The sequence below is a fragment of the Chionomys nivalis genome, chromosome 19 (genome assembly GCF_950005125.1).
Source record: "Chionomys nivalis chromosome 19, mChiNiv1.1, whole genome shotgun sequence".
Classification (NCBI taxonomy): domain Eukaryota; kingdom Metazoa; phylum Chordata; class Mammalia; order Rodentia; family Cricetidae; genus Chionomys; species Chionomys nivalis.
In genome coordinates, this window is record NC_080104.1 from 1,076,339 (window position 1) to 1,097,944 (window position 21,606).

A 21,606-nucleotide genomic window follows, 5' to 3' on the forward strand; every position below is an offset into this window, starting at 1 on the left:
CATGGTTCTGAGCCTTGGTATGAAGCTGTCTGGTGCCCCGTGTTTGGTTGCTGTGGGGGAACCAGCAAACATCCAGACCTACAGCTTCTTCTCTACATAGATCTGACTGTCCTAGACTTGTTGTGTAGACCAGACTGGTCTCATAGACCAAGTGTTGGGATAAAAGGCATTCCCTGTCAGTGTATACTGTTTAAACCAGGGATTTTGCCTACCTTCCTTCCCACAGAAGTTACTACATACATCTGAGCATCCTGTGTCCCCATAGGTTCCCTCCTCTGGCAAGGCAGTCCCAGAGTACGTCCTTCACACCCCCATGGTGCCCTCCTATGGACACTAATTCTCTTGAATCCTCTCTTTGGAACCTCTAAACTGGTAACCCTGAGGTTCTGAGAGGAAGTTTGGGTCACAGACAAGCATGTCCAAGCCCAGCTGCCCTCACATTGGGAAGGAAAAGGTAAGACAATTAGTCGTCCTGGGGCCTGAGTCCAGCACTTTGCACTAGGGACCAGTCAACAGCTAAGATTCCTCACCAGTTATTATCTCCACCCCCACAGAGACAAATCTCATAACCATTCCTCACAGAGAGTGAGGATGTAGCTGTACAGATGCCAGAATGGAAGGTAAGTGGCACAGGTGCACATAAGAACTGGTTATCTCTATTTTTTGGAAGGTAAGTTGTTTGCATTAACAAAACTACTTCTGCCAATGTGGGCTGACAAACCACATGCTGGGCTCCAAGAAAAGTTACCCTGAGACTGTCCTGGCACTGCTAGTTTACAAGCAAGAGACAGCCACCAAAGTCAAGGGCTCAGTAACAGTACAAAAAATAACAAGAGTAAGTTCACTGCTTTTTCTTACTAGGTTTGAAACATAATAGTCAATACTATAAAACGAGGAAGTGTCATATAAGAAGTGTTAACTCTACAGCAAATACAACTTGTAAAGACTCCATACATTTTATATACATAAACATTAACCGGGGCTTGGTCTATGGGATTCTTGGCCCCTCATGTCTGAGGCCTCCAATTCCTGGGTTGGGTTGGGGGTAGCAGGTTGTGGGTGAACAGTTATCTCTAAGGAACTGGGGCTCCTGGTATCGTCATCACCTGGCAAGCTCTGCTCAAAAGGCATTGATAGGTCCAGGTATACCTGTTGGTAGAAAAGGTCATAGGACTATGTTAGTATGCATCCCCTTGATTCCATGGCCATCTATGTTCAGGCTGGCCCTTGAATACCAACCCCATTACTGGAACTTGGAGGAGCAGCCCACACAGGAATAAGAGAAGGCAGAGAGGGCAGGATTGAGTGGTACTTACGTGGGTTGATGTCACAGTGAGGATGCCATCTAAACCCTCTACCAGAAGCTTGAAGGTGGGCCTCTGTGAAGGCACTGCATGCCAACATTCCCGCATGATCCCATACCTGTGGCAAATATGGCTGTGGTTTCTTGACCTGTTGTCCATCCCTACCTCACCCAAGGCTACCAGGAGCCCTGGTAGGAAACCAGCCACTCCCAGGGATTAGTTAGAGGAGTAAGGAATGCTTTGCTCACAGGTCATGTGTGCAGTTGGCAGGCTTGTGCATGCGGTAGCCATCTTTCAATAGCTTGAAAAGCTCTTCCACTGGGATGCCAGGATATGGTGAGCCCCCCAGTGTAAAGATCTCCCAGAGCAGGACTCCAAAGGACCACCTGTATGGGAGTGAGGGCAGAGGCCTGTTACTCCTGCTCAATTACTGTAACAGTTTAACAACAGGACAGGTTACCAATGGGCAAGGAGGGGTGTGTGGATGAGAGGCATGGCAGGGCTATGCTGTTGTCTCAAATGAGGAGAAAGAATATGCCTGAGAGGGCCAGAACCTTAAAGGCTGTGATAGGTGTGACTTGAGTCTTGCTATCCCCATCCTATGTTAGGACACATACACATCACTCTGGTGGGTGTAGACTCCATCAAACAGGGACTCTGGTGCCATCCACTTCACAGGTAGCCGGCCCTAGGCAGAGGGAGAGTTGTTGGCTGTCAGGTGTCCCCTGGTGGAGCACTGCACCCAAACCACCCTGGAATGGGGCTCACATCTGTGGTCTTCTTGTAGCATTCCAAATTGTGCACATCACGGGCCAAGCCAAAATCTGCAATCTTCATCACATTGTCCTCAGTCACCAACACGTTTCTAGCAGCCAAGTCTCTGTGAATACACTGAGGAGGCATGAAAGGAACCTGTGCTAAACTGACAGCTCCCTAGCCTAAGCAAGCTTGACATCCACTCTTCCACTCAGAAAGACCCTACCTCACCTGTGCCCCAGCTCTGCTCACCTTCTGAGAAGCCAGGTACTCCATACCTCGAGCCACCTGATAGGCACAGGACACCAGATCTTTGCGGGTAAGCTGTTTTTCTGGCAGCCTGGAGGCACCATAGTATTCCATGCTTAGGGGCCTTTGTGCCCGCAGGAACTCCCGGAGGTTGCCCCTGGCAGCATACTCCATCAGCACATACAATGGCCCTGGAAGTACAGACACTCAGAGATGTTGTGTGTGACTCGGGTCCCGATCTAACTGTCCACCCACCTGCTGTACTTACCACCCTGTGTGCAGGCCCCCAGCAGGTTGATAATGTTCTTGTGCTTGCCAATAGCTTTCATCATCTCCATCTCAGACACCAGGTCCAACAAGTCCTGGTCATTGGCACCATCTGTGTTGAAAGCGGGAATGTCAGGTGGTGGCCCTGCAGCCCCCACTGCCCTGCGCTACTTCTCTCCCTCCTCACCTTTCAGCATTTTCACAGCCACAGTGACAGGCTTGACAGTGTTGTCCATGTTAAAGCCAACAGCCTCTGCCATAAAAACCTGGCCAAAGCAGCCTTCTAGAGAATTACCAAGTGTCAGCCTGTCCGAAGAAGCAGAGGCAGTGAGTATGTGCCCAGGACCCCCAGCCCTCATGGCCCTGTGCCACTGCATCCATAGCTGACAATGGGTTCTTGCTCATGAAGACAGAGAAACCCAAGTCTCACCCTGGACCCCACCTCCAACAGACCTCTGCCTGGTCGCCATCTAGCCCCCAGCCACAGAACCTCCTCCAAGTATATATAAAACCCCACCAGCACTAACCGAGTTCTAGATATTTCCCACTTTGGGTCGGCTGGCAGCTCAAGCTCAGAAATACTGGCCATTGCAGTATGTTCTCTTGAAACTGGGTGGACGATGTGGACCAAGGGTATATCAGAGTTCATGGAGGTCACCTGCTTGGATCAATGGGGATAGGTTGGTGCTAGACAATGAATGCTGGGCATTGGGAAAGGGTTGAGGTGGTATAACTCCCAGGAGTAGCAAGGTCAAGTCCATGTGAGGCAGTATGTAGGGTCAAGAAGAGGGATGCTCAAGCAGTGGTTACTGAAGACTCAAAGTTGTTTTGAGCAACGTGGGATCCATGTGGAGGATAGGAATAGGGAAGGGTCAGCTCATCTGACTGCAGAGAAATGAATACTAAGCAGGCCTCAGGTACTGCTGGGACTTTAGGACGTTCAAGGTACAACAGAGAGATCAAAACTTGGTATCTACTTTCAGTTACCTGTTGCTCAGGTGTGAAGCAGAAGCTATTGTCAACATTGGGAGACCCCAGGTTCTTTCTTGAGACTCTACGCAGGCAGCAGAGTGTCACAGCTGCAGTCAAGACTAAGATGGAGAAGCCCACCCAGAAGCTGATGGTGCCTGCAGATAACCTGCCAGCTGCACTGCTCTCTGCCAGCTCTCTCTCAGCTGCAAAGACATAAAAGTTGGGGCCTCATCCAGCCTTGTGGGACTTGCCATTGCCCTGAGCTCTAGGTACCTGTTGGGAAGCAAAGCTACTGGGCTACTCAGAATTTGGTGACCTACGTCCCCAACTCACATTGGTATCCCCAAACATCTATGGGTCAGCAGGGACCAGACTCAGGAGGGAAGCCTGACAGAGCCAGAAGCATCCACACCACCACCAAGGCTCCCAGGAGATCCCAGAGCCTCAAGGCTAGACTGTGGAAATCCAGCTAGAAGATTGTGGGGGAAGCCTTTGCAAGATCAAGACAAGGCAGGGTGACACTCCATACCAAGCACAAGGCCAGGGTTATTACCACAGGATGGACTGCAATAAATCATAAGTGCACCCCTGCTGTCCCTGTCCCTGGCAGCTTTGTTATGTTCAGAGCCAGCACCATAAGAGGACAGATGGAGCACCAGCAGCAGGAGCAGAAACAGCACATACCTGGCAGTACCTCCAGCCATGCAGAGTGATGGGAAAATCCGAAATAATTGCCTGCCAGACAGGTGTACTCCCCTGAGTCCTCAAAGGTGATATTGCGCAAAGACAGAACTTCTAGCTCCTTGTTGCTTGTGTTAATGCCTGATGTCTACAAAGAGAGAACAGAAATCAATAGGCAAGCACCAGCACATCCCTTTGGGTACCACAGCACCATTCACACAGAGATGATCAGACAGGCTTCAAGGAAAATGCCACCTCTGCTACCACCTTGACACCTACAGCTCTACCACTGCAATGGATGCCCTCTGCATCCTGAACCAAGGCACAGAGCCTGAAACCAGTCCCTCTATTGGTGGATAGTTCCCTGTCCCAAGGTAAGCATCGGGCACTTGGGCAGCATGGTGCCACAAAGAAGCAACATGCAGAGTTAGTACAGAAAAAAAGATGGGCAGACAGATGTATGGAGAGAAAACCAGAGGAAATCAGTGTCAGCCTGAGAATGGTGGAAAGTCGATGTTCTGAAGCAGCACAGGGCCCAGCCCCTGGAAGGTTCTGAAAACTTCTAAGCAAGAGAACAACACAGACCTGAGGGGCTTTGAAGGAGGTAGGAAGTCAGTGCTGGCTGGGAGCTACCAGTATTATCAAGGCATCAGAAGCAGAAGATGAGTCAGAGGTGAGTCAGTTATCACCTACTTGAGCACTGTGAACATACCACCAAAATGCCTTCTCAGCCATGCTTATGAAATTGATGGCTCAACAAATGTTCTTGCCCCATCCCATTCTGACACACTGAAAGATAAAGGTGTGCATCTGCCTTCAGATTGTCACTGATCCAGGATATCTCTAGAAGAAAATGAGGACAAGACAGGGCAAGGGAGATGCCAAAGAATGGGTTGGGGGAGGAAGCACTGGAAAGCTGCCTGAAGCGAGGCACATAATGTCAGTGGTGGGTGTGGTTTCAAAGACTGGCCTCCTTCATGTCCACTCTCCCTACACACACACACACACACACACATACACACACATACACACAGACACACACATATATATACACACACAGAGAGAAACACACAGAGAGAGAGAGAAACACAGACACAGGCACACAGAGAGAAAGAGCACACACACACAGAGAAACACAGACACAGAGAAAGAGAGAAAAACCACACATACACACACACACACACACAGAGAGAGAGAGAGAGAGAGAGAGAGAGAGAGAGAGAGAGAGAAAGGGAACCCATACTCTTCAAATCTTCATCCCAAGGGTCATTTCACATCAGCCTGTGCTCACGAAACCACACACCCACAGTGGGAGGTACACTGGACATGGCCCTAGTGGTCTCTCTCAACAGCCAGGATACCAAGTCCTGCCAACACCTGTTCCTCTCTCCCATCAGACCTCCAAGTCTCTCTTTCCTGTGCTGCAAAGCCCAAACTCTCTCTCTCTCTCTCTCTCTCACGTGGCCCCCACCTGAGGCTATGAAGCAAAGCTCCAGGCAGAGGGAGGCAGGAAGAGCTCGTCAAGGCAGGGTGGAGCTAGTGCTGCAGTGCAGGCAGCGGGAGAGTGGACAGCCAGTCCTCTGATGTCAGAGGGCACTAGTACAGCAGACATCCTCCTGTCCTGAGCACCAAAACTATCACCCAAGAGAAGCCTTCTGTAGACCCAAGCCTCAGAGCCAACAGGGAAACAAGTCCTACGGGAGGGCACAAGTAACACAGAGCCTGCCTGCAGCTCAGAACAGGTGATAAGCTCTGAGACTCAGGTGCCCCTTCCCAGAAACTCCAACACATGGGTCCCAGTCCCAAGGTATTCCTCAGCCAAAGAGGGACTTAAGGACCAGGGCAAGGCACTTCCAGCTAACCCATCCACCCAACCAGCTGCCAACAACAGAGCCCACCTTGAGTACGGTGACATAGGGCTTGCCATCCGGGCCTGTCTTGCTGCCATTCACCTCAACATGCTTCAGCCACTGGATGTGTGGTTGGGCATCACTGTACACCTTGCAGTGGAACTCTACATCACTTCCTAGGGTGGCTGTCTGGTTTTCTGGCAGCCCAGCCTGCAAAATGGGCCGATGTGGGAAGCGCTCTGTAAGACACAGACAGGTCAGGTGCAGTGGGTCCAATGGCCCGAGGCTGACCTGCTGTAGTCACCCAGCCTGGCTCTTACCCAGTACATCCAGTGTGTAAGTCTGCTGGATGCTCCCAAACTTGTTCTGAACCACGCAGGTATAGTAGCCACTATCAGAAGGCACCACACTCTCCATGACCAGGCTCCAGTGCTGGTGCCTAAGCTGCAGGTAAAGTTAGTAGGTGAGTGACTGTGGATGCCCAAAAATGTGAGCCTGTTTTCATCCTGACAGATAGTTAGGCTATGCAAACATACTTCTGCTCTTTCTTTTGTAATGTAAGGTTACCTAGGAAGTGATTGTTTTCAGGATACTTGGTCTAGAGTGGCTTTGCTACTTAAACAACAAAATGCTAATGACTTGACACCTCAAAGTGTTAAAGTAATTAACTGTTTTACCTGTAATTTGTATCAAGTTTAAAAAAAAGTCTTTTGTTGCTGCCTTCTCCTATTGTATTTGGATATAAACATATAAGGAAAACTAAACAGGGAAAATTTCAGTATTCACTGGAATGCCCTCCTGGTACTTTTCTATGGTTTCAGTTTTATTACTTTTCACTTTACTTCTACTTCTAAAATCTCATGCCCCTACCCTGGCAAGAGGTATTTTTGTCGAGGCTGGTCTACAACAAATGATATGGGCTATACCCTCTGTATCCAGGCCCTACCTATCTGTGCCCCTTTCCCAGACTTACCTTGATGCCCCCCATGCGATGCTCCCCTCGGAATTCCTTGCCATTCTTCAGCCAGGAGATGGAGGGGGTGGGATTGCCAGCAGCTGCACAGTGGAAGCGTACAGTGCTGGTGGCTGGCACAGCCAGCAGTTTCATATCCATACGGTCTGGCCGAGTCCAGTAAGGGGCCCCTGATAACAGAAGTGCTCATAACAGCATGATCAGTACACCCTTGCGAAGCTGCCCTACCAGCACCCCCTCAAGCCTCATCCCTCATCTGTATTGAGACTCCTTTGCTTTGTCTGAACACTGCATCCACAGCTACCCCACTCTCAGTCTTGGGCTATTCTCTTCTCTCCATCTGAGGCAGACTCACAGGTGTAGGGACCCAGGAAGTAGAACCCAGTAGGATGTAGATCCTGGGAGGCAACTAGGCCAGGTCATTCCACCAGTACACCAAACCTGAGTCAGCCTGTATAGTGCCCAGTGAAGGCAGGTACCCTTCAGGTCATGCTTCCCCTCCACTGAGTTCCCTCCTTCCTCTTGGCTGGGTGGAGGATGCTGTTGTGGAATATCAATTGAAGATGAGTTACATTTTTATATGTTGTGGAACAATTGTTTCATGATGCAAAGATGTGTTTCACTCTTTTATGTTGTATTTGCTTAACTTGGTGAAGCTGTGTTACTCTGTCTGGTCTAATAAAGAGCTAAATGACCAATAGTAGGGCAAGAGAGGGAAATAGGCAGGGCTCGCAGGCAGAGAGGACAAAGAGAAGGAGAAAGTTTAAGAAGGAACCAGAAAAGAAAGAGGAGGATGCAAAGGCCCAGTCACCCAGCTACACAGTCAGCCACAGAGTAAGAAGTAAAGAAAGGTATATAGAATAGAGAAAGATAAAACCCCAGAAGCAAAGTGTAGATGGGATAATTTAAGAAAAGTTGGCTAGAAATAAGCCAAGTCAAGGTCATACAATCATAACTAATAAGTGTCCATGTGTTTATTTGGAGCTGGGCGGTGGGCTCCCAAAGAGTAGAACAAAAGCAACCAGCAACAGGATGCCATATTGTTTGGACTCATGAGGAAGCTGAGGGAGGCAACAAATTTCCAAAACAGAGAACAGAGGCAGGGGCAGGGTCTTCCACAGTGACTCAATCAGAGAGCCCTATGCAACTCTGGGAGGAGGAACTGCCATATGAAGTAGGAGAAAAGTGTGTAGACACTGGTGAGGTGTCCCTCCAGGCTCTGAATTGCCCCTCCAGGCTCCAAATTTGGCCAGTAGGCTTGAGAGAAGAGTGCCACAATGGGAGACTACAGCGACTTAATGGTGCCTAATGCCCAGTAAGGTCAAGAAGGTGACCCTTCAGGCACCTTCCCTAAGTGTTTATGGTGCAAAAACACTAAATACAACCTGGGAAGTCCAGGATGATAGAAGAAAACGGGAAATTACAAACACATTGGTAATTGTTGGGGCAGAAGCTAGAGACCAACTGGGTTAGAAATTCTGCTTTGAACAATCTGATAGCCAAAGTTGAAAGGGAGAATAAGAAACTGACCCACTTCTCAGGACTACTACCTTTTTTTGGCTTCAGTCCTAGAATCTAAGTCCATTTCTATGAGGGTTGTGAAACCTCAAACAAGTCCCTATACCTGCTCTTTTCACCCGCACACACTCATAAGACTCATTACCCTGTTTTCCCATTAAGTTTGTCTCTCTGATTCCTCTCAGTCCCTTGTCCACTGTACCCCAGAAGGTTCTAGGTGGTCTGAGGACTCAGTTAACACAGCCTAGTCTCAGAGTCATAACCACTCTGCGTACGATGTCTGGACCCATGATGTACTCTTTCTCTCTCTCTGCCCAGACCCTGAATTTCCTGTAAACAACTTGTTATGCTTGCAGCTGCTCTGTCTGAGCAAAACAACTTGTTTTTTCTATGTTTGTAGCTGCTCTGAGCATGAGACCCTCAGGAGTTCCTGATGGCAGGAGAGTAGTTTCTGGTGGGTTTGCCTGGGGCATGGCTATCAGTTAATGATCCATATATAAGTGGCTCTGGTACACAATAAAGGGGCACTCTTGTTTCAAAGATGACCCATGTCTCTATCTGTGTGTCTTTGTGTGTTTAAACCTCCAGGCCCTTGCCTGGCTCATGGATGGTCCTTTAGTGCAGGCTCCACAATACAGGTGCAATATAATAGTACACGTAGTACTACGGATGGTATCTCTTTCTCTCTCTCTCTCTCTCTCTCTCTCTCTCTCTCTCTCTCTCTCTTCCTCTCTCTCTCCCTCCATGGTTCTAGGCCATACCATGGGCACTGCCATGTGCCCTCATATATTCACACCAAATCTGTGATGCCCCCTTTACAATGTATGCCTCAGCATGGCACTGCTCCCCTCCTGCTGGTCTGCAGCAACAGCCACTAGTCCTGTGAATCTGCTGTGGGGCAATGGTTTCTAAGGGTATTTTAATAAAATGCTGATTGGCCAGTAGCCAGGCAGGAAGTATCGGCAGGACAACTGGACAGGAAGTAGAGGTGGGTTAATGAGAACAGAATTCTGGAAAGAGGAAAGCTCTTTCTGCCATCCTGGCCCTGCCACAGAAGAAGCAAGATGTGAATGCCTCTCTGTAAAAGGTACTGAGCCATATGGCTAACACAGATAAGAATAATGGGCTAATATAAGTTATGAGTTAATAAAAAGCCTGAGCTAATGGGCCAATCAGTTTATAACTAATGTAGACCTCTGTTTGGTTTCTTTGGGACTTAACGACTGTGGGAACCAGGCAGGAAAGAAACCCAGACAACATGAATCCCTAGATCTATGTACTCGTCAGTGGCAACCTGAACTCCTTGCCTGGTTTACTCACATTCGTTCCCACCAGAACTTACCAAAATCCCTGCTGAGCAGCCCTGCCTCCTCACTGCCCCTGGGGCACTGTCTACCTGTAGCAGTGCCCCTTAACAATAAGACTACAGGAAGGGAGCAGCCTGATCCTGACCAGCTCAGTATGCCTAGGCTCTGATCTTACCTGTGTCTTCAGCCACGTTCACGCCATCTTCATCATCAGCTGAGGATGGAGCCTCTGCAATAGTTATAAGCAAGCAGTGGTCCTGTGACACTCCTACATCCGCAGACCTGTTGCTCCCTATTTTCAGAGTACACTGCTCTCCATCTTTAGGGACCCTGCTCCCTGCCTTTGCAAGGCCATTCATTCAAATAGCACAGAATTGGGGGCACCCCCTGTGATGTGGGGAACTAAGCCAGCAACACTCTTGAGCCAGGGATACTGGAGCCATGCTGCCTAGGACTGCCCTGACCTCCCTAGCAATGCAGCTGCTCAACACAGTTGTCAGCCCCAGCCACCAAGAACTTACCTGTCACATGCACAGTGAAATGGCACAGGACATCCTGAGTGAGCTGCTGCTGGCACATGTAGACCCCGGCATCGTCATGGGAAACGTTCAGCACTTGTAACCTCTGGGGCCCCACCAGGATGCGGTGGGAAGATACCAGCTCTGTGCCATCCTTAGACCAGACAGTGCAGCCTGTGCCGGCACCTCCAGGCACAGAGCAGAACAGCTCCATGGTGTCCCCACAGCCAAAGACCACTTGCTCTTGCTGGCTAGGCTCAGGGCCTGGGGCCTCTGTGGATGAAGTGGAAAGCTGTGAAACAGATTCTTCAAAGTAGCATGCTGAAAGCCCATACTTTGCTTTGCAAACTAGCAAAGCTGTGGCAGGCAAGTGAGGGCCATGCTCCTGGGCCTTGAGGTTCTGCCAGACAATGGTCAAACCAGGAGTGGGCAGACTATTTCAGTAAGAGCCCAGGGGTGTGAGTACTCAACTCTGTCAGTGGTGTGTGTTAAGGTTTCTGTCTCTGTCCTGGAGGAGGAAGCTGTCTTCCAAGGATGATATGGAAGAGACACAGCTGCTTAGGACCAGACTAGATTGGTTTCACACATTCCAGGGAAGGAGCGTGATGATTAGAATTATTAAGCAAAGAGAAACAGAGATGAGAGAGAAATAAAAGATAAAACACAGAACAGCATCAGGAGGGAAATTTAGTGAATATTGAACCACCCCTTTATTTTCCATATATTTTTCATACCCCACTCCAAAGAGGTAAAGGGGGAGGCAACAGACTTCATCAACATGATAAAACAAATAGAGTACCTCTGATCTTTGTTCAAGATGAAGTTGATACACCTCTGTACTTAAAATACCAATTAACCACTCTAGGTCAGGACCTCTTGTTTTGTAGTCACTTGTTGTCAACAACTTTGAAAAAGCAAAACAAGCTCAAACTCTCTGACCTCTAATCAAGGTGAAATGGACTCACATCTGTGTGCCCTGACACACAGCAGCACTCCTAGTAGCTGAAAGATCTGAAAATGTCAAGAAGGGTGGGGGCAGCTCTATGGTACAGCACCTGCCTGGAATGTCTGAAGCTTTAAACTCCTATACCTGGGGTCCCCATTTCACAAATGAGGACCATGCTTTGGCTAGGGGATGTCAGAGGGGCCATGTGAGCCAACTGGAAGCTAGAATCACAGTCAAGTGGAGACAGTCACCCCTCCTGAGAGGTAAGAAACTGGAGTTCTAGGGAGGTTAGACACAGGGAGCCATACACCTCTCCCCTACCCAGATGCTGCCCAGCTCATGAGGAGACCCAAAGGCCTCACACCTAGGGACACACCACCAGCTGGTTATCACACCCAGATTTCCCTGCTAGGACCTAACAATGACCATCACAGGCACAGATGGGCTCGGGGTCCAAGACAGGGGCAGGTAGTCCTGCTGGTCAGACCTTCTTCCTTAGATTCAGATGGACTGGTTAACATGTCACTTGCCATTCTGCAGATGCATTCAATGCTCAAATGTCCATTCAAACTAAAGCAGTACCAGTTCTGCCCATTCCAGAGTCATCCCACCAAGATTCCAACAGCCGGAGAGACTGTCCTCAAAAGTATCCATGAAGCTTGTGTCCCATGGAGCCAGGCAGATTTTGTTTGTCCCTGAGTGGGCCTCACAGTAAGGGATCTTCTATCCTGACCTCCAGTTCTCCTGCTGCCAGGTCCTATGGAGGCAATCCAACGCTAGAAGCTTCGTGAGGCACCAAAGAAGACCAAGAACTGTCTAGTCAGTGGCCTCAGGGCAACCATGACCCAAAAGCAACAGTTGTAATTTAGTCTGAGCAAGACAAAAAGTCAAGCTATTCACACAAGTCCTCTCATCAGGAGAGTGACTGGGGAAAGACACAGCATTCCACAGGATGGAGAGGCAAATGCCTGGATGTATGAGGGGAAGGGAAATGGCCCTGAATCAGCTGAGCTGATATTTGATCTATCCACCCATCCTGTCCACTAGGAGCAAGCACAGCCCAGATACCTGGACTTTGGAGGCCTCAGGCAACAGCAAATCCAACCCTGTGATCCCATTCCAGTGTCACAGGGCCTATAGGAGCTTGTGTTGTGAGTTACACAGGTAACAAGGGAAACACAGTGTGGGATGTGGCTTGAGACAACACAGTATATGGTATATGCTGAGGAGGTAGTATCAGATCATGGTCTAATGGAGCCCTCACACCCCCATCAGCCTTGAGACCTTCGAAAACACAGATATTTTAGATTACAATTCATAACACTAGCAAAATTACAGTTAAGAAGTAGCAATAAAAACAATTTGATGGTTAGAGGTTACCATAACATGAGGAACTGTATTAATGGAAAATTAATTAGGAAACTTGAAACCACTGCAGGCTACTTTCTACCCCTACTGAGAACCCAGAACCCAGATTGCTCTGCCTACCAGGAGTGGCCAGTGTGGTTGGGGCCTAGCCCTGCTCTAGAACCCTTAGGTCCAGCCAGCTCCTGCTTGGTGATTTATGTTCCCAAAGAGAGTCAGCCATGTCTTTGTATTTTCATTGCCAGGCCCATCTAGTTAAGGAATAGGATGAAGTTTATTGGCTTGTAAACTCCCTGGGTGGGGCAGGGCTGGGTGCATTTCCACCAATCCACCTTCATTGCCTGGAGCACAGAGAGGGTCTGTGCTTTCCTCTGGACCTGAGATCACTGACACCAGACACAGGGAACAATATCTTCTAAAATTGATATGGTCCCCTGTCACTGGCCATTTGGCTGCTGGGGAAGCACTAATATGCAAGCCGAGGCTCAAAGAGGGTGCTGATTTCCTGACAAATGCTGTCATAGCAGCTGAATGGCACGCACACTCAACCTTCCAGTCCACTTCCATTCACCAAAACAAAAGTTCCAGGCCAGGCAGTGGTGGCTCATGCCTTTAATCCCAGAACTTGGGAGGAAGAGGCTGGTAAATTTTTGTGAGTTCAAGCCAAACTTGATCTAAAAGAGCTAGCTTCAAGATAGGCTCCACAGCTAGAGAAAAACCCTGTCTCAGAAAAAAAAGGAAAAAGGAAAAAGTTCCAGGAGCCCCAGCTGCTGAGTTAGAAAGGTACTTGAGGTACTTGCCCCCACTTGCCCCTTCCTGGGAGGCTGAGCTGAGCTGCCATCAACTGGGTGGAGGAGAAGGAGGCCCGAGCTGTGCCACCAGGGTACAAAAGCCAAGGTTCAAAGGAGCGACTGTTGGGACATCTGCTCCAGTGGGGAAACAGCTCACCACGTACTGTGTGGCACCATCAGGCCAGTGGCCTGCATTGCCTCACCATGCCCAGGCACAGTGGGCAGGGGCAGAGGTTAGGAAGAGCCCATACACATATTTACCTCGGGGAGGTAAAGCCTCAGACTCTGGCTTTGTTTGATGGAATGCAGTGTCCCATCAGACTTTGCTGGCCAGCCAGTCTGTGCAGCTGAGCTGCGATCCTGGGACCTGGATCCACACACCTCCCAGAGTGTGGTCTACAGAGGTATGCCTCTGAAAGACCACCCTCAAGACACCTACAGGCAAAGAGGGGAGTGGAAGACCTGAAGCTGTCACCATATCATGTGAGACACTGGGTGACAAAAGCTGAGCTTTGGCTGGAGTCCTCTGCCTACCCCCAAACTCCAGCCTTCATTTTGGCTTAAGATGAGCAAGAACTGTCCTGGTGACCTTGGAAACCAACAACAGGTAGTTTTTGTCAACAATGGGAATCATGGAAACCCAGCAAGTGGCACTCTGACTGCTTAGGCTGAGGAGCCTGAGGCTCCCTGTCACAGTGATCCATTCTATGGGGTGCCTTACACTTGGTAGTGATCCTGAGACTCCAGATACCTCATACACTGACACACAGCAATCTGTAGATTTGAGAGAAGAACCGAACTCACTGCTCCCCATGGTGCTACTCAACCTGACATCCCCTACTCACTCAGGGGCTATCTGCCATTCCCAAAGCTTCTGATGGCCACCATCATCACCCTACGTGTATCCCACCCTGCAGCCAGGCACACCGAGTCAGTCCATACCTGGCAGTTTCCTCACAAGTCTCTGCTCTGTGGTAGGAGGTTGGGAGGCAGCTCTGGTCCCAACCACTATGCATAGCACTAGCAAGCAAGCCAGGACTCCCATGGCTGGAGATGGCAGTGGCATCCTCATGCACAAGGCATGAGGATGTTACATCCCCAATGCCTAACTTCTGCTCCAGTGTGGGTAGATCCACTCTGGAGAGTCTGTGGGAGGAGACCAGCAAGTTTATCTGAGCAGGTGTGGTGGGAGGGGTCTAGGGGGTGGGGGCAGGGGATGGAGAAGACAGGAGGGCCTCAAGTACCTGAAAAAGGAAACCAGACCATTCTACCTTCTGTGGTCCCTCTCTTTTCTTTCCCTCCACAGGGACAGAGCTCTCCACTATATTTTCTCTGTTTTATTTTTTCTTTTGACTACAACTGGTAAAATTAAGGTAAATTTAATTATGATGTTTTGGATCCAATTACTCTTAAACCCTCTCAGCAGTTTTCTAGGATGTTTGTTAAGCAGGCTTTGGGAGACTTCTAACTAAATGTTTCATTGTATTCTTTTTGAAAAGGTTTTCCCCTTCCAGACCCACAGGGACTGGCCTTCCTGAGAAGTAAACAGGTTGTTACTCTTCAGACTCCTGCAGAACAAGCAATCAAGGCCCCAGGGCCATCATCCCTTGCCACAGCAGAATCATGCCCTCTAGGGTCTCTCTGCAGCCCACTGGTTCTCCAGGTATCACCTATGGCATACTCTTGAGAGTTGCTCTGTCACCCTCTGAGAGTTGGCTCTTGCACCCATCATCCATGTGTGACCCTCAGTGAGACCAGCAGACAAAACTTCCTTTAAGTTAAAAGATTGAAAAACAATACAAGTTTATTTATAGTAACATTGCCACAAGAGCCTTCTTTGACTATCTGAGAGCTGCTACAAAAGGGGAAGGCTTGATGGAGTTTTTAAAGGCACAAACCTCAATTGTCTCAACTCCTGGGGTATTTTTGCTATGTGAGAAATTATCCTGTTCTTGTTTTTTAGAGCACACAAGGATAAGTGAGATTACAGAAGCAGAATGAGCATCTGCCTAATATTTTAAAATAACAATTATACAGTATGGAACAATTGTGAGAAACGATCCAGGTGGCTCTGGGATCAGTCTTCCCTTTAGATTGCTATCGAGACTCAAATGCTGAGGGCCATGATTTAGGATTGTAGTCCAGACATCCTGTGGTTAATAATCCTTAGGGTGAGAATAAAGTCTTGCTGACTCCAATGTTTTTCTTTTTTCACATAACTTAGTTTGACACTCAGTTCGAAATGGAGCTAGTTTTTAACCACTTCATAAGTAAACAGACCCAGTTTCTGATTTTAGAGTAGCCAGTTTGGGGGTCAGGCAGGTGGGCTCAGCATTTGCACACAGAAGGCTGTAGACAGCCTTCAACACAGGCTGCTGATTTCTTACCCTTCACACAAAGGGCTGTTAAAAGTAGGTCCTGTGTGGCCAGGAGAATATGAAGTCGGCAGTTGTGATAGCTCCTAACAGAACCCTCACTAGTCAGTAGTACTGATGTCTCTAGTTCAAATTCTCAATTTATTCATGTTTGATGACATAGGCAAATGGAGACTTAAGTGAACAGTATCTTTAGAAATTAGGCCTTACAGTCAGGTTGTAAAGGTTTAACAACAGCATAAGTAATAACATACGATATTTGGGTGGTGTAATATGTGACTCCTTTAGGAACAACTCAATAAGCTGTAGCATATTCCTAGTCCTGGAAATTTGATTTTATAGCATATGATATCTAACTGGAGTACTGTCTTCCCCATCACATAGTAACCATCTTTAAACATTTTATATATGTGCATATTTCAGGAAACTTCTAGAGTTCCAGGTATCAATAGAGCTTTTCAACCTCCCTGTTTTAGCCAATATTCTATTGCTGTATAAAGACACCATAACCATAACAACTCTTATAAAAGAAAGCATTTAATTGAGGCTTGCTTACACTTTCAGAGGCTTAGTCCATTATCAGTATGGTGGGAAGCATGGTGGCATGCAGGCAGACATGGTGCTGGAGGAGCTGAAAGTTCTACATCTAGATCAGCAGGGAGCAGGAATAGAGAGTCACTGGTCTGGACCCCCAGTGACACACTTCCTCTAACAAAGCTGTACCTACTCCAATAAGACCATACCTCCTAATCCTTTAAAAAAAATGCCACTTCCTGATGTCAAATATAAAAATATATTAGCCTATGGGGGCCATTCTTATTCAAACGACCACACTTCCCATATACCTTCCTTTACTTTGCCCACCCACCTACCTCCTCCATTGAATCTTCCCTTATCCTGTTGTAACACTTTATTCAATTTTCTGTTTTTTGAAGAGCCCCTATCCTACCAACCCCTTCATAGATACCTGACCTCTGTTTATAAATGAAACACACATTTAAAGATAGCATCCATGTATAAAGTGGGAAAAAACACATTTATTTGTCTGTTTTGGTCTTGGTTACCTCACTTAGTAGGATTTTTTTCAATTCCATTATTTACCTGCAAATTTTATAATTACATTTTGTTTTCACAGCTGAATAATATCCCATTGTATAAATGGATTATATTTCCATTATCCCTTCCTCTCTTGATAGACATCTAAGCTGTTTCCACTTTCTGGAGAGAAAAGCAGTGAACATTGGTGTGCTGATGCAGGTGAGGCCCTTTGTGTGTATGTCCAAGAGTTGTAGAGCTGGATTCAGAGGTATATCTATTTTCAACCCTGAGAAGCCTCCTCACTGATTCAGTAGTGGCTGTACCAGTTTACACTCCCACCAGCAATGATAAGTGTTCCTCTTTCCCCACATCCTCAGAAGCATGCGCTATCATTTCTTTCTTTCATCTGGGCCATTATGGATGGAATAAGATGAAACCTCCAGGTAGTTACAGTTTTTGTTTCCATGGTGGTTAAGGATGTCAAACCATCTGCTCTATTCACATGCAGTGAACATATTACATACAGTGACACACTCATACATGTGAAATAAAACAACAAATCTTTACAAAAAAGTTAAAACAAACAAAAAAAATGGGACTGGGCTGGCAATAAGGCTCTGCAAGTAAAGGCGCTTGTTGCCAGGCCTGACAACCTGAGTTTGGTCCTCAGAACATTCATGATGAAAGGAAAGAACAAACTCCAGCAAGTTGTTCTTTGACCTCCAGGACACACCCCTCCAATAAATAAATAAAAAGTACCAAACTGCACAAATCAATAAAATTCTAACAATGACAAAAACAAACAAATAAATAAACCATTGAAAATTATGGATCAGATGGTCAAATTTCTCTCCCATACCACCTTAAACTGTTAGTAGACCAGAAATCCCCGCAAATCTATTGTCATTTCTTTCCAGGTACTTCCAGAGATTTTTGTTGTTATTGGTGTTTTTAATGATTTATTTACTTATATTTAATGTGCATTTGTGTTTTACCTGAACAATTGTTTGGGTGAAGGTGTTGGATTCCCTGAAACTGGAATTACAGGCAGTTTTGAGCAGCCATGTGTGTGCTGGGAATTGAACCTGGGTCTTCTGGAAGAGGAGCCAGTGTTCTTATCTGCTGAGCTAAGTTTCCGGCCTTTTGTTATTGTTTGAGACAGGATCTCACTCTGGCCCAGGCTGGCTCCAGAATCCTTCTCTCTCAGCCTGCCAAATGCTGGGTTGTAGGCTTGACCCAATATAAAGGATTTTTTCAAGTAAAAAAAGTTGCTAGCATACAAGTTCAAGACCCAGGAAGGAGAAGGCAGGGTAAGGCACAACCAACTTAACTTCTTAGTCACACAGAAGGGATCCCCAAATCTTCTAAAATAGACAAAGAAGAGAAAAATCAATGTGAATGTCTGTACATGAACACGGGACTGAGCAGATAGATGGATCAGTAATTAAAGGTGCTTGCCACTAAGTCTGATGACCTGAGTTCAGTCCTCAGAACCCCCAAGGGCAGAAGGAAAAATTGACTCAAGTTGTCTTCTGACCTCCACACACATACATGCCATTCATTTAATCACAGTTCACAGGAGGCAAAGGCAGGTGATACTCTGTGAGTTTGAGGCTAGCCTGATCTACAGGGTGAGTTCCAGGAAAGCCAGGGCTCCATTGAGAAACCCCATCTCAGAAAGACAAAAGAAAAAAGAAAAATGTGACCTATAACAGTCCACAACACTACGAGGGTGAACCTGTCTGACTAGTGAAGGAGGCTAAGGATGCCTCTTAGATGGTCTTCATCTGGGTGGTCAGCTTAGCCCAAGTATCTTTGGCAGGAGAGAAGATCCCAGAATTCACCAACCTTGTGACAGGACTATGGTTCCTCAAGAGTACAGTGAATTCCAGGTTAAAGGAATGATATTCCTAGAAGTTACAACCAGGGTGTGATGGTAAATACCTCTGAATTGCAGTACTTGGGAGGCAGAGGCAGGTGCATCTCTTTGAGCTTGAGGCCAGCCTGCTCTACATAGCAAGTCCAAGGCCCACTAGGGCTACATAATAAGACTCTGAAACAAAGAAAGGAAGTTAGAACCAGATGGACTTTATGATACAGACCTAAAACTCAGCATTTGGTAGGTGATAGCAGAAAGATCAAGAGATCAAGACCATGCTCAGCTATATAGTGAGTTTGAGAACACTATGATTATACAAGATACTAACTCAAAAATAAAAGCAAAACTCTCAATCAAACAATACAAACCAAAAGCATCTCCTTGCCATATAGGTGTCTCTAGGAATGGGGACCTACAGACAAGAGACATGCATACCTACAGACAGAAAGTCAATTCTTTTTCCTTTTTACAAAGTGATCACAGTTTCCTAGTTACCTCGTGTTATCAGGTGGATATTCCAACAAGGCATGGAATGCTGGTGACACGGCAGGCCCAGTATCAACAGATTTACTGGTGTCATCTCAGTTCAGCCTCTAACAGTCCTGTAACATGGTTACCATTATTATGCCCATTGTACAGAATGGGGAACAGAAGCTCAGGGGAAATGAAATAACTCATAGATGAGAGTGCTATGAACTGTAGGAGGGCAGGATTCAAATTCAGGTCTTCTTGGCTCTAAGCCCCACATGCCAAGTGTTTGGACTGTCCACTGTACAGCCTCCAGCATGCTTTACTGCCTTGTTCCTCACTGTTCTATGACTTCTCCCTGTTCGTGAATTAGTCATGTGTTGACACATCTAGTCTCAGTCTAGTGGGCTGTTTATTTAACTGATCAATGTTGCTCCTCATTTGAAGTATATACAAACATACCTTTATATTTATGAATATATTATATAATACCAATATATTAGTAATATGTATTCTATATATATATATATATATATATTCCCACTCTCCCTAAATAATTAAACAAATAATATTATTATTTCAAATGCCTATCAGTAGAGTAGATCTTCACACATTCATTATATGAAAGTTTATTTTAAAATGTCAGAATAGAAGGCTGGAGAGATGGCTCAGAGATTAAGAGAATTGCCTGCTCTTCCAAAGGTCCTGAGTTCAATTCCCAGCAACCACATGGTGGCTCACAACCATCTGTAATGTGGTCTGGTGTTCTCTTCTGGCCAGCAGGCAGACACACAAACAGAATATTGTACACATAATAAATAAATAAATAAATATTTTTTAAAATGTCAATATAGAGAAATAAATGTTTATAATAATGAAAAAATTATAGACAGCTCAAAACTGTCTGTAACTCCAATTCCAGAGGATCTGACACTCTCACAGAGACATCCATGAAGGCAAAACACCAATACATATAAAATAATAAAAAATAATTAAATTTTTGTAGGAGCCAGTGGGGACAGGAGCACCACAAGAAATCTCACAGAACTAACTAACCTGGGATGATAGTGGCTCACAGAGACTGAACCACCATCAAGAGAGCATGCATGGGACTGACCTAGGCCCCCTGTATACATGTTACAGTTGTGTAACTTGGTGTTCTTGTGGGACTCCTAACAGTGGGTGCAGGGCCTGTCTCTGTTGCTTGCTTTTGGGACCCATTCTTCCTACAGGATTGCTAAATCCATTCTTAATAGAAGAGGACATGCCTAATCTCGCCACTACTTGATAGAATATGTCTGGCAGGTATCCATATGAAGTCCACCTTTTTCTGAAGAGAAAGGAGAGGAGGAGGAATGGATGGGGAGTGAGAGCAATGGAGGTAGGAGGGAGTTACTGAGAAGAGAGGAGGGAGAGGAAATTTTGGTTGGGATGTAAAAATAAAAAATAATAAAAATAAACTCATGCCCCAAAAGGAGAATATCGATGGTTATCATACTTAAACTTGAGGTATTAAAAGAATGGCCCTCTAGGGACATTGGCACTTACTGTAATTTTATAATGTGTTTGCAGTTGTATAGAAATAGTTAAATAAAATTAGGCATAATTTTGATCGGATCTAATACATAATGTGTTTGTCTTCTTCTTGGAATAGTTATATCATGTTTAAGCATTATTATAACCTGGCATTCACCCACTTGAAATAAATAAGTGTAATTCTAAAAAGTGTTTGAGTTCTTGCTTCTCTTGTAAAAGGCTGAATTTCAGTTCCCAGCATCTATATGGCGGAACATAATAATTTGTAACTTCAGTTCTGTGGGATTCGATGCTCTCTCTGGCCTCCAAGAGTACCTACATTCATGTGCACACACAGCCCTTGCACCCACAAAAAACAAAACAAAAGACCACAGCATCTTGGGTCTGCTCCTTCTTGGTGTAGTCCATCTCTGTTTTTTACATCACTGCTTGTCTTAATCAGAGCATCTGGAGAATCCAATCCCCACTTCTTGTCTTCATGTATTTCATGTATACTCCCTCAGGTAACATACTCTCAGACACACACACACGAATGAAAATAAATTTTGTGGTTGAGAAGGTGGCATAAAAATTATAACAAATACTTATTAAAAAGCCACCAGGAAACCAAGGATGAAAGCCATTGTCATGGGAGTCTCCAGATGTGCATTGCTAAAGTTCCCTGGCATCTTGCAGGTGAATGCTGAAACAGTGAAGTCCTGCATCTGCACATCAGGCTAAACAGGCAGCTATCATCAGTGAGATCCAGAACGCTGTGATTAGTCATGGCATGAGCATTAATAGTAGGCATGTGATGCCGCTCTCCAACCTTAT

At 46.4% G+C, this 21,606-nt stretch overlaps 1 protein-coding gene across 1 annotated transcript; it reads right to left on the reverse strand.

Moving 5' to 3' along the window:
- Positions 1-1,007: 1,007 nt before the first annotated feature.
- Positions 1,008-14,542, reverse strand: LOC130862027 (fibroblast growth factor receptor 3-like). The gene is given in 18 exon segments (XM_057751399.1): positions 1,008-1,068; positions 1,070-1,149; positions 1,317-1,422; positions 1,553-1,690; positions 1,922-1,992; positions 2,073-2,195; positions 2,313-2,500; positions 2,578-2,688; positions 2,764-2,882; positions 3,104-3,237; positions 3,564-3,751; positions 4,233-4,377; positions 6,128-6,318; positions 6,400-6,523; positions 7,053-7,222; positions 10,053-10,106; positions 10,399-10,668; positions 14,440-14,542. Coding segments are annotated over 18 exon segments (2,376 nt in total).
- Between the last annotated feature and the right edge of the window lie 7,064 nt (positions 14,543-21,606).